A 13,219-nucleotide genomic window follows, 5' to 3' on the forward strand; every position below is an offset into this window, starting at 1 on the left:
CATCCCCATTGTGAGACACAAATTCTTTGTGACACTGGGAGACACCGCAGAACAAAAATACTATTAGAAATGCTTCAAAAGGAACATTTTTGGCTGCAATAGAGACTTTTGACATTATTTATTAGGTTCAAAACTGCTTCACAAAAGCCTAACAATGGTTCTGTGGAAACCAGTACATCTGAGGCCTTTTCTGTTGTTCTGGGCAGGCATTGATTTGAAGATGGGCAGCACCCGCAGACAATTCCCTCGCAGCGGTCAGTGTAAGTGAGCATTCACCCCCGGCCTAGGAGGGGCCTGTGAACAAACCGTATGGAAACGCTGGGGTGGGCGGGCGGGGGGAGAAGAGCAAACCTTGATTAACTTCTTTGAGGGGAGATGGGTGGGAGCACCGGCGAGCAGAGGAAGGGACGCTCCTGCCAGATTGCCGTGGAGGGAGGCGTCCACCCTGGGCCCCCTTTTCCCCGGGGGATGAGGATGCTTGGGGAGCATCTCCCGTGCCATGGCAACTGCGCCTCCTCCAGCCGGACTTAGGGGCGCGCCCCGGGGCCGGCTTTGGCGATGGGGGTCCGCCTGAGCGCCTACTGGGGCTGCCTTCCTGTCCTCCAGCTCTGGCTCCGAGGAACTCCGGGGGACCTCCGACGAGGCCAAAGGGGTCTGGCTTTTCCTGCAGAGGCCGATGGCGGTGGAAGGCCTCGCAGCGGGACCTGGAAGGCAGACAAGGGAGGAGGGGCCCTGAAGTGTGCGGAATTCACCCGCCCTGCCGCGACTTTCAGAAAATCTCTGCTGATAACTGGATGTGTGAGAAATCAACATTTGCAATGTGCTGAGAGAAAGAGAGAGAGAGAGAAGCCCCGGACATTCCCCTTGCCTGCTTCCCTGGCATTGCCTTAAGAAAATAAAAAGCTATCTATTCCCTTCCTGTTGTTTAAAAGCACCCTCTCCAAAAAATCATTTTTACAGACCCTCATAATACTTTTCATGTCAAGGAAAGCTGTTCAAAACGGCTCAAGAGAGGGAAACAGAAGAATTGGTGACGAAAATAGGGCCACAGATACTAAACCAGGGAAAAATTTGAGTGGAAAATAAAGTGGAATTAGAGAGTGGGCAAAGCAAACGGATCCACAGCCCATGTAGACTTCCAACTGATAATTTAAACACCCAAGTTTTTATTACAAATTTCAACCAGCTGAAAATTAAAACAATCAGGGAATTAATCTGATCCAGATCTACCCAATACATACATACACGCTAATACTAATAATCAATTTGATGTTTTTCTTTATTTGCCCAGTCAAATAATTTTTATGTAAAAGTTGAGATTTTTTACAATATGGTCAATACTGTAAAAGAATATATATATATATATATATATATATATATATATATATATATATATATATTTATCTCCTTATGTATAGTTTTTCCCTGAGAAATTATACCCATTGACCTACATAAAGTCTAATTCTTCAGTAGTAAAGTAAGAAAATTTATGTGCTTTAAATCACTTTCCACAAGTTTTAAAGGGCTTTGAATAGCATGTAGATATATAGAATATTTGGAGCAATCTACAAGGGCATTCACATTTCAAAAACTATGCACGAGATTAAAAATGCACGGTACCTTCCTTATGGCGGGTGTCAAACAGCCAGTCTATATCCAGGCAATTCAATTAGCTCATTACATACTGTCCTGGTATGTATCGGGCATCTCCCACTACACACTCAACATACCCAACATACTCAACATACCCAAATCAAACACTGAAAAACTCTTAGTGACTTTCATTTTTCAGTATAAGAATTATTTCCTGGAAATAAAGGTGGAATGGCATTTCAATATCTCCAAGTAAGTAAAACCTTTCAGAATGCCAAACACACTAACTTTCTGAAAACTAGATGCTTAATAGATATTTGTTGATTTGGATTTGCAGCCATGGCAGATGACCAATTCATTGCTATCAATAATCAGTGCAAGGGAATTCCATAAGAGAACATGGATGTGGTTCTGGAATTTGGAGCAACAGAATGTAACCTAGACAGGTCAAGACAGGTCAAGGCTCTGTCATAAGCAAAGAATAGGAATTCCTTCCCTGAATGCAATTCGGTAATGATGCATTTTGTAACACTCTCTTAGGGAGTGTGGTGTAATGGAATCAACAAGGCTTTGGTGTCAGACCATCGTAGATTCAAATCCTGGCACATCACCTGGCCTAAGCCTCTTTGTCCTTACCTGAACTATGAGGATTGTATTACTTACTTCACAAGGTCACTAATAGGATTAAGTTTGTTCATTCATTTATTCGTTCATTAAGATTTGTCTGTTATATGTCTGCCAGTATTCTAGACACTGCAGATCCAGAGAAGCATAAAGCAAGTAATGTCCCTGCACTTACAGAGCTTAATTCTAGTTGTGGAGAAAGGGGGTGGGGATGGGAAAGTAGATGACTAAAGAAGCAAATGAAGAACTGAGTGAGCATCAGCTGGTAATAAATCCAAAGTAGAAAAATAATGCACACATAGGTGACAATTTCAATAAAGACTTGAAGAGAAAAAGCAAACTAGTTAAGTATCTGAGAGAAGAACATGCTAAAAGTAAAGCATTTAGTAAATAGTAAGTGCTCAATACCCAAGAGCTGTTACCATCATGTTTAAAATCAGTATAGGTACACTCTGACCTGGAGTCAAAACAGAAGGCTTGAATCCTGGCTCCAGCTCTAAAGTTACAGAATCCCCCTGAGCTTCAGATTCTGCATCTAAAGCATGGGAAAATAGCAGTTCCTGTCTAAGAGAATGGCCATATGGATCAAAACTGAAGATGTATGTTCAGATTTTAGCACATTGTCTTATACATAGTAAGACAAAAAAAAAAAAAAAGTTAACCAACCAGCATCCTCAGCATCCCATCCTCAAGCCTGGCTTCCCAGAAATGAAGCAATCTCTGAATGAGCATCTTTGGTAGCAGGTCTACCAGCCCCTCCTTTGCCACTTCTAGTCCAAGCAGGACATTCTCCTCTAGTTCAAAGAAAATTCTCCTTTGTATTGAGTAAAAATCTGTCTCTTTATTCTATTGGTCAATTCCAACAAACTGCATAAACACATGAAGTGAAATCTACCAAAATTTTCCAAAAAAAAGTTATGTAAAATTAATCTAATCCTTCTACATGACAGTTCTAGAGCATCTGGAATATACATTGTTTCCTCACATATTCTTACCTCCAGTCTGAACAACAGCACCATAAACACCACCACCATCTTCCCCACTGCTGTTTGGTCCCTGCTGTGTTCAGTGAACTTCATTTATATCAATCCTCTAATTACAACATCTTTTCAAGGCAGTTAATTGTTGTTAGTTTGCAGATGAAAATATTGAGCTCAAAGAACATGTATAAGACTGATCATGGCTACTGAACAGAAACGGGAGAAGGTAGAGATTTGAGCCCTGGTGTCCCTGGTTTCAAAGCTCATTCCTTCTGGTCCATTTCCTTATTTTTACTCATTCCTCCTAGGAGCAATTTTGAGACACTTTGTCGTCATATACATTATTCTGTGCTATGATTTCACAGTTTCCTTACCTGTAAAATGGGGATAATGACATTACCTGCCTAATGGTGTTATGGGAGGGTTTCATAAAATAATATGAAATGCTCAGTACATTGTATGGCACATGGTGAGAGCTAATTAAATGAGGGCTGGAATGATCATGATAGCAATAATTGTCATCATCATTATTATTTGGTGCAATACCTGAATCATCACATTACTTGTCATCAAATCACACTTGTTCTCTCCTCCAAAACAATACTTGACAACAAGTAGACTTCCATTCAAGACTGACTGATACAGCTCTTATAGAACCTTCTAGAATAAGATCTGCCATTGAGTCAGTAATTTTACTGTTTATATTAATTTAAAAACAAAATGTGACCAATTGAAGAGAGAAACAAGGAATTAAGAACCACAAAGTCAGGGCCCCTGGGTGGTGCCGTCGGTTAAACATCTGACTCTTGGTTTCAGCTTGGGTCATGATCTCAGGGTCATACCAGGTTCTGCGCTCAGTGTGGAGTCTGCTTGAGATTCTCTCCCTCTGCTCCTCCCACTTGTGCTCTTTCTCTCTTTCTCTCTAAAATAAATTAATTAATTAAAAAACACACACACACACAAGAACCACAAAGTGATCCCTTACCAAGTGGGGCAGAATCTCCCCTGGAATTGCAGGAGGGCTGGTTCTGAAGTCTCACGTGCCTATTGATGTGTGTGCCTGCAGCCTCCAGGTGCAAAGGAGTGACTGAGTGGGATCTAATAAGTTTTTTTGTCACATGCTTTGCCAAAATTGGACTGCTCCAGGCCTCACGGGGTGCTCCTCTGGCTCTCTTAATTTCTCGTCTGACAGTGAGGATCAGTAGGGTCTCATCAAATTGTTTGGATGGTGTCTGGGAGGAACTGGCTTCTCCATGACTCTCTTCTTCTGAAGCTGCACTCACAACAGGAGACCTGGGGACGGTGTGTGGGTGGGCATAAAGCAGGCTTTTACATGCCACTGGAGTCTGAATCTTTCCTGGAGACAATGCAAAAGGTAAACATATTAGTTTAAAAGAATGCACTTCAATATTACCTTCAAAATTAATGGTAGAAAGAATGAAATCGGGTAATATATGGATTATTTGTTTGTTTCACATTTCTATACTGAACAAACAGAAATGACAAAGAAGCCAAGGACCTGAGTGCCTAAGTGGGAGATGTAGAGGAGGGAAAAGATATGGCAAGAGAGGTAAAAGGCTGAACATGCTTCTGTTGGAAGCACTGTGTGAAGGCCTAGATATGTTGGTCAATCAGTCCTCACACAAACTGTAATAATAGCATCTAACAGATGCTATTATTACCTCCATTTTATAGGTCAGAAAGCTAGTTTGAGGCTAATGGGTTGAGTTGTGTCCCCCAAGAAGATATGTTGAAGTCCCAACTGTCTGTGAATTCTGTGAATGTGACCTTATTTGGAAATGGGGTCTTTGCAGGTGCAATCACGTTGAGGTTGTTAGAGTGAGGCCATAATCCAATATGACGAGCGTCCTGATCGGAAGGAGAAACAGACATGGGTGCACAGGAAGAACACCACGTGATGATGGAGGCAGGGACGGCAGTGGGGGGCTTTCCAAGCCAAGCTATGCCAAGGATTACAGCAACCAGCAGCAGCTCAAAGAAGGACATGAAAGGAATTCTCCTTCAGAACCTCCAGAAGGCGCCAATCTTGCTGACACCTGGATTTCTGACTTCTGGCTGCCAGAACTGGGAGAAAACAATTTGGTTTTAAGCCATCCCGTTTATGATTCTTTATTATAGCAGTGCTAGGAAACAGGTATCCACAATAGTTCCAATTGTCCCAGAGCAGTTAACAACAGCCCTTTTCATGCTGGGTGGGGGGGGAAGATGTTCAGATTTGGGGAGTTCGGAAAATAAAAAAATATTTTTTAAAAAACACCTCTAGGAGCCTGAATCTCACTACCTGTGCAACAGAGATTTCCTAGATTTCTATCTTATTAGAAGGTAGAAAAGAGGAAAAACGAGGAGGTGGGAAGTGTGGAATGGGAAGGGGAAGGGGGTCTATTGCATGAGTTCTACTGTGTGGCAGAAACGGTGCCAGGGCGTAACAAGTCTTAGCAAGATTCCTATTCCTTGTGCTCAAGCTGTGGGCAAGGGGCAAAGAGGATGCTGGCCATGTTAGGTACCAGGACACACTCTTCCTAAACCACAGCCTCATCTGCAAAAGGAAGAATCAAAGCAAATGCCTCTGGGGGGCTTGCAGATAACAGAAATGAGAGAAAGGGCCAAGGAGGGGTATGCTGGGAGTATACGTCCAGCCACTTCTCAGACCATGCCTTACGTTGCCATGAGGGCAGGTAGGCCCAGTGTAGACAGATTTTTCTGGATTTTCAGGAGAAGCAGAAATATATTTTTATATATGTAAAAACTTATAATTTTTCAATGTTGGTAACTCACTCAATTTTTTAAAAAACATACTTTGGGCTCCACAAAACACATCTGCTCTCTGAATCACCACAGGCCATCAGTTTGCATCTTTGGCCTATGGCCAGCCCTATAAAAGTCACAGTATCATTTGCTTCCCTCCATACCATCTTCATCTCAGAATATGATTTTATAAATATTCAGCTGGGCACCATGGGAATGCATGTGCAAGCTTTGTGCATAAGCAAATTTTAGAGTTCTAGAAGCCTTGCCTACCACCAACACTTTAGGAAGATTGAGCTTTTATTTTCATTTTAATTGATTGTTTCATTTCATCTTAAAAGCCCAGAATTCAAAATGGCACACAAATACATCAGGCTTTCCCAAATGCAAAGCAATATCTAGAATCTTTCATAACGGTAGCTCTGGGACTCTTGATCCCAAAGGAAAATTTACAGCACTAGAACCAGCGGCATTTGATCTGCCCTTGTTCTATTGTTCAAACATCAAGAACAGGATGGAAGTTTCAAAGGCACTTTACGCACCTTCACATCCTAAAAGTTAGGAGTTGAAAGAGGTCTTATAAATCATCTGAGGCTGGCCCCCACCACCCTCATCATGCATCTCTGCTTAAATACCTCTAGGAGCCTATGGGGCGCTTGGGTGGCTCAGTCGGTTAAACGTCTGCCTTCAGCTCAGTTCATGATCCCGGAGTCCTGGGATTGAGTCCTGCATTGGGCTCCCTACTCTGCCTACTCTCCCTCTCCCTCTGCCCCTCCCCCGTTCGTGCTCTCTCTCTTTCTCTCAAATAAATAAAATATTTTTTAAAAAACACCTCTAGGAGCCTGAATCTCACTACCTGTGCAACAGAGATTTCCTTGCTTATTAGAAGAGCAAATAAGTAACATTGTATTTGCAATAAAATAAATATATTATATACATGGATATATGTAATACTATATATGGGGAATAATTATTAAAGCCTCCTTGTATGGTGTTGGGACAGATGGTGACTATGCTTATTTAGTTATTCAACCAATATTTACTGAGCTCCTATCAGATACTAGGTACTTCTCCAATGACAAAATGTTACCCAGGCCAACAGAATGGATCATTTTGAGACTAAATTGACCAGCTGATTTATAGCAAAATGGACTTCAGCACGGCAATCCAGAGCCTCTCAGTCTCAGGGACACCGGAGTGAATTTCAAGTTTCCTTTATGATACAATTACCAGGTTGCCTGAATTGAATAGAACAACCAGTTGTTTTAGCATTAAACAACCAGAGACTGTGGCAAATGGAAGGGCATTTTGCAATCTCCAATGGTTTCCAGTCTTTTTTAAAAAGTTTTCAAATTTCCCCACGAAGATAGTGACAGAATTTTAGCCAAAATCCCCTGCTCATGATTTCTTTATTAGGTCACACATCTCTTAAATCTAATGCAGTATTTTCCAATCCTGGCTGTGCATTAGCCAATACCCAGCACGCTTTGAAAAATACAGATACATGGTCCCAGGACCCCAGGACCTGTGGTTTGTAAGCCCCATGGGGATTATAATGAGTGTTCAGGGAAACACTTGTCTAATTCACTCATAGGAAATTTCAGGTACTGTTATAACTATGAGTTAGTCTAAGCAATCACAAACATGCTGAAGCATGAAATCAATGGTGTCTTTCTCCTCAGAGTATTATCTCTCTATGGACAAGTCTTCATTTCAGAAACCAGCACTCTGTATCACTTTACAGCTTGTATCTCCTTTACATCTTATTTCTTTTCCCATCAGTAATCCCCCTTGAGCCTAACAACAACCCTTTTGCTTCCTCATTTTTCTGAGGAGAAAACTGACGTCAGCGAGTAAGCACCTTGTCCATACCACTAACCAAGCATCACAAAAGCTGGGGTGGGGACCCATGTCTTAGATTTTAAGGGGATTTTGTTTTTCTACTCCACAATCAATGCCAGGTTGCCAGAGCAAACTACGGGAACTGGGTTTGATGACGGGAGGGATAGAAGTGCGCACAGAAACAGCTAACAAGCTGTGGCACCTGACCACAGGTCTGACACTGTCCTGGGGTCCATGCTTTGGGCTGTAGTCAATGCTCTCAGCAGGGCTTCCAATGTGCCAAAGAAGACAGGGCATCTGCCTATGGCCCAATAACTGGAATTCACCCCCAGGAAAGCCCACATTCTCGAGGCTCCCCCAGCCACCCCTCCAACTTTTCTCACTAGTTGAGGCCCTTGTTTTGTGGGTGTGTTGTTTGCTTAAAAAAAAAAACTTCCCATTATCCCAGTTTTGCAAGTTCTTTTCATGTGTAGGCGACTCTGCCTGTCATCTTGCAGCTCGGGTCTTCCATCTGTTGCTAATTTCATTGAAAGTAATATTGTGGCAGACAGGAGATTTCAAGGTACAATAAAATAAGACTCAGAGCTGAATGTCTTCCACAGAAGCAATTTATCTTTCTCTTGAGCAGCAAAATAGTTCATGATAAGTCATGACAGATTCTGATTTATTCATTTTATTCATTTTCTAGTCATTTAACTCCTGCACTTTCTGCCCCTCTATGATACCAGCAGGCATGGTGCAGCACCCCTTTGCGCCCATGCCTGGCAGCTATCCCTCAATATATGACTCCTATGTTTGTATCCCCACTCTGTCTCTTCACTTTCTTGGGCTTCTAACTAGCATGTTCATGTTATGGGAGGACCAGAGGCAACTATCCTGGAAGAAGAACTAAAACCCAGAGACAATTAATTCCCCAAAGCTCATTTTGCCCTTGACTGTCAGCACAAATAGGAGCTAAAGCTAATTGATGTCACCTCCTGCATATAAAATCAAACACAACCCTTTAATAGGTCTTTGATTAATATTGAAAACTCCAATATACTCTTTAAAAGGATTCTTAACCACACCGTGGAGTTTAATGGAATCTGCCACTTCTCACCATTTCTCCTAGCTGTGGAGTGAGAGTCCTTTGTAAGCCAATGGGTTTGAGTCTACAGAAAGAGGTTGCAGTGCAACAAGCCCTGAACAGTGGTAGAGCTTAAAGACCAAGTGTGCAAGTTCTGCACCCAGACTCCTTGAGCCAAATCTCTCTTACCCCTTCCTGGCTGTGTTACTAGGACCAAGTTGCTCAATTGCCCTCTTAGTTTCCTCACTCATAAAATGGCAATAATCATAATACCTACTAGACAGGGTTCAAATGCAGCGTAAGTAAATTAATAAACAAGGGCTCAAAGCAGTACCTGGCACACAGGAAGTACTCAGCAAGCCTTAGCTGTTATTATTATTGTTGTTGTTGTTGAAAATGTTCCTTCTCCTCTCCCTCTATAGCTCCTGAATGGCCTCTTTCAGTAATAAGGACTCAAGTGGAAAATAGTATCTTCTCCACCCATCTTGAGTTTGCCTCATTTTATTTATTCAAAAATATTTATCAAATGCCTACTTGTGTGTTTTGCCCTGTATTTGGCCCTGGGGGTGCAACAGACTAAAGCAAATGTGGCCCCTGCCTTCATGGAGCTTGCAAGCTCCTGGGGAAGATGCCAAAAATAGGTCACAACTAAGCAGAGTTACAAACTATGGTGAGTGAAGGCAGGGAAAATTCAAGGGGCTGAGACAGAGAAACATGGGTAGAGATCCATGACGGTAACATTGACTCTGAGACTGACTTAAAGGCCGAAAAGGACTTAGTTGTTCAGGAGTAGGGAAAAGAGCATTCCAGCCTGACAAGGACTGCGTTGTGTTCCCAAGACTGCTAGTCCCAGTGGCTGAATGGAAGAGAGCAGGAGCGAAGGGGCAGGCGAGGTCTGGGAACTGCACAATGTGCAATGGAAAGCTCCTGAAGGTTTCACGTAGATGAGTGATGACAGCAGCACATACCTTTGGAAAGCTCTCTAAGGGAAAGTGGGCAGAAGGGGACAAGAATGGAAGCCGGTCAGAAGGCAGTTGGCAGTCAGCCAAGTGAGAAGTGATCACAACTTGGATGTGCATGGTAGTTTTGTATAGCAGTTACACGCTAAAGAGTCTATGTTGGATCTGTCTCATCTGTAAAATGGGGATAATGATAACAAAAATGGGGGAAAATATAAGAAATGGACTTCCAGTTTCAGCTCCAACATGGAAACAGCTTGGAAATTGACATTCCTATCCTTGCAACAAGAAAGAGCTAAACAAACTAAAAATCAACAACTTTACTTGGACCCATCAGAGAACTGAGTTTGCAGGACAAACTGGCACCCCACAATCTAGAGACAGGTGAATCCAAAGACTCAAACCAAGGTCTGTTTACCTAGAGTAAAAGCCTCTGAAGCCATAAACTGGTAGGATCATTTAAATGGTAATTTTGATGAATTGTTGGAGGCTAAGTGTAGAGTAGCTTGAAAGCGAGAAGCTCCTTCGGGATGCAGTTTTAGAGGGTCTCTATACTTCAGTGGGTTTTGCCTTAGAAGAATCCTGCTCACAGTCCTCCACCCCAGTTTCTCAAGCTGAGGATCTGAGAAAGATTCTTTCACAATTCTGACACAGAAAAGGGAAGAACAGTCATTGCCAAATATTCCCAGAGCACTTTCCATAGCAAAGGCATACCAGAGCCTTATCCCAGCCCAGGGAAAGGCATTTTTCCCACTACAGCCCCATTTAGCCATCTTTTCTCACATAGGGAGATAAAAGAAAAACCAAGAAATACTTGTTAAGGTCAGAGCCCAGAAACACAGACTCATTAAAAGACTGAGATTTAATCATAAGATCATAAATTGTTTCTCCCCACCCACACCTTATCATCACACAACTAGGTCTCTAGCGTATTATAGCTGAAAAAGCTGAAGATGAAGACTCTCTTTGAGGAAGAATAGTTAGGGAAAGCCAAAGTCCAGACAGTAGACAAAAGCATGAAAATGGAGGAAATATGAAGCCTCTGACACCTACAGCTACAATAAACATTAAACACAACGCAACACCTAGCCAGATTCACATAAATACCTATCACCACCAAGGATCTCTTTATCTCAGTTCCTATTTCCTCATATATCAAGATTGGCCTTCAACAAAACATTGTGAGGCATGCCAAAAGGCAAGAAGAAACACAGCTGAAGAGACAAAACAAAGCCTAAGAACCAGACTCAGATATTACACTGATGTTGGAATTATCAGAGAAGGAATTTAAAATAACTATGATTAATATGCTAAAGGCTGTAATAGAGAAAGCACACAACAAGAAAGAGCACATAAGTAAGGTAAGCAGAAAGATGGAAACTCAAAGAATCAAAAAGAAATGCTACTTGATTTCACTTATATGTGGAATCCAACAAAGCTGAACACATAGAAGCAGAGAGCAGAACACTAGTTAGTAGGGACAGGAAGGTGGGGGAAATGAGATGTTAGTCAAAGGGTACAAAGTTACAGTTATATAGGATGAATAAATCTAGAGATCTAATGTGCAGCATGGTAACTATAGTTAATAATACTGTACTGAATCCTGGAAATTTGCTGAGAGTAGATTTCAGGTGCTCTCATCACACACCAAAAAAATGGTAATTATGTAAGGAGATGACATGTTAATTAGCTTTATAGTAGTAATCATTTCACTATATATGTGTGTGTGTATCAAATCATCATGTTGTACAGTTTAAATATATACAGTTTTTTATTAAAAAATGAAATACAATAAAAATACAACAAAAAAGAAATGCTATAAATATAATACACTGTAACAGAAATGAAGAATGTCTTCAATGGGCTCATCAGTACACTGAACATGGTCAAGGAAAGAGTGAGCATGAAGATAGGTCAGTAAGGACTTCTGAACTAAAATACAGAGAGAAAGGATTGGGGAAAAAATTAAAATTAAAAATTAAAAAAAAGAACAGAACATACAAGAACTGTGGGACAATTTTATAAGATACAAGATACCCATCCTTTTTGGAAGAAGAAAAGAGAGAGAATGGGGCAAAAGAAATATTTGAAGTAATAATGGCTGAGAACTTTCTAAAATTAATGACAGACACCAAACCATAGATCCAGGCTGCTCAAAGAACATTAAGCAAGATAAATGCCAAAAAGAAAAAAAATTACACCTAGGCATATCATGTTCAAACTGCAGAAATCCAAACACAAAGAGAAGATCTTGAAAGAATCAGTGGTGGGAAGAGGCAGGGAGCACCTTTTAGAAGAATAAGGATAAGAATTAAAGTGGATTTCTCATCAGAAACTACAAGCAAGAAGAGAGTGGAATGAAATATTTACAAAGTATTGGAAGAAAAAAAAAAACCAAAACACCAACCTAGAGTTCTATATCCAGCAAAATTACATTTCAACACTTAAGGAGAAATACTTTCTCAAACAATAATAAAAATGTGGAGTGGCTGGGTGGGTCAGTCAGTTAAGCATCTGCCTCCATCTCAGGTCATGATCAGGGGTCCTGGGATCAAGTCCTGAGTTGAGCTCCCTGCTCAGTGAGGAGTCTGCTTCTCCCTGCTTCTTCCCTCCCCCCACTTGTTCTCTCTCTCTCTCTCTCTCAAATAAATAAACAAAATCTTTTTTAAAAAAGTGGAGAAAATTTATTGTCTACAGACCTGCCTTACAAGAAATGTTAAAACAAGTTCTCAAGGAGAAGTAAAATAATAGAGGTCATAAATTCAGATCTACATAAAGAAAGAAAGGACTCAGAGAAGAATAAGTAAAATCTTTATTTTTTTATTTTTAATCTAAAAGGTAACTGCTTCTAAAAGAAGCTTACTCCTCCATTTCATTCTCAAATGGCTTCCTGACCTCCATCATGTCTCTATTTTTATTCAATATATTACAATAACATTTTATATATGTAATTGTTTACAAGATTATTCCAATCTTCCTGACTAGAATGTAAGCTCTATGAGGGCAAGTACCATCTCTGAATCATTCTCCACATTATCTCAAACACTAAGCAAGAAGTTCATGCTCAGAAACTTCTTTTGGAAAAAACGAATGAATGAATCTCTCACCCCTCCGATGGACGCTCGTCAGCGTTATAACATTACCTTTCTCCATGTGCACATCACCCTCCATCCTCCCTTTCTGCAGACTTGTCTGAGAGTAACCACTTCCCTTCTCTTTCCTTTGGGATTGGTCCACATTGCTCAGTTCACCACAATCACCATCCCAACTCTAGTGCCTTGTCCCCTACCAAAAAGGGCAAACAAGTTTCATCTCAAACACCAAGAGCCCAAATTGGAAGCGGCATCGATTTTTAAAGAGGAGTTCCATGGCTGTGTCTTGGTTCATAG

At 41.1% G+C, this 13,219-nt stretch overlaps 1 protein-coding gene across 2 annotated transcripts in view; it reads right to left on the reverse strand.

Moving 5' to 3' along the window:
• Window positions 1-255: 255 nt before the first annotated feature.
• CUNH12orf42 (chromosome unknown C12orf42 homolog) overlaps window positions 256-13,219 on the reverse strand; it is a 142,040-nt gene continuing 129,076 nt past the window's right edge. For both annotated transcript variants that reach the window (XM_032416877.1, XM_032416876.1), the window contains exons 3-4: window positions 4,183-4,554; window positions 256-704 (exon numbers count right to left, since the gene is read on the reverse strand). In XM_032416877.1, coding sequence (XP_032272768.1) covers window positions 256-704; window positions 4,183-4,554 — 821 coding nt within the window. The remainder of the gene's footprint in view (window positions 705-4,182; window positions 4,555-13,219) is intronic.

Source organism: Phoca vitulina, unplaced genomic scaffold, assembly GCF_004348235.1.
Source record: "Phoca vitulina isolate PV1807 unplaced genomic scaffold, GSC_HSeal_1.0 scaffold19, whole genome shotgun sequence".
NCBI classification, from domain to species: domain Eukaryota; kingdom Metazoa; phylum Chordata; class Mammalia; order Carnivora; family Phocidae; genus Phoca; species Phoca vitulina.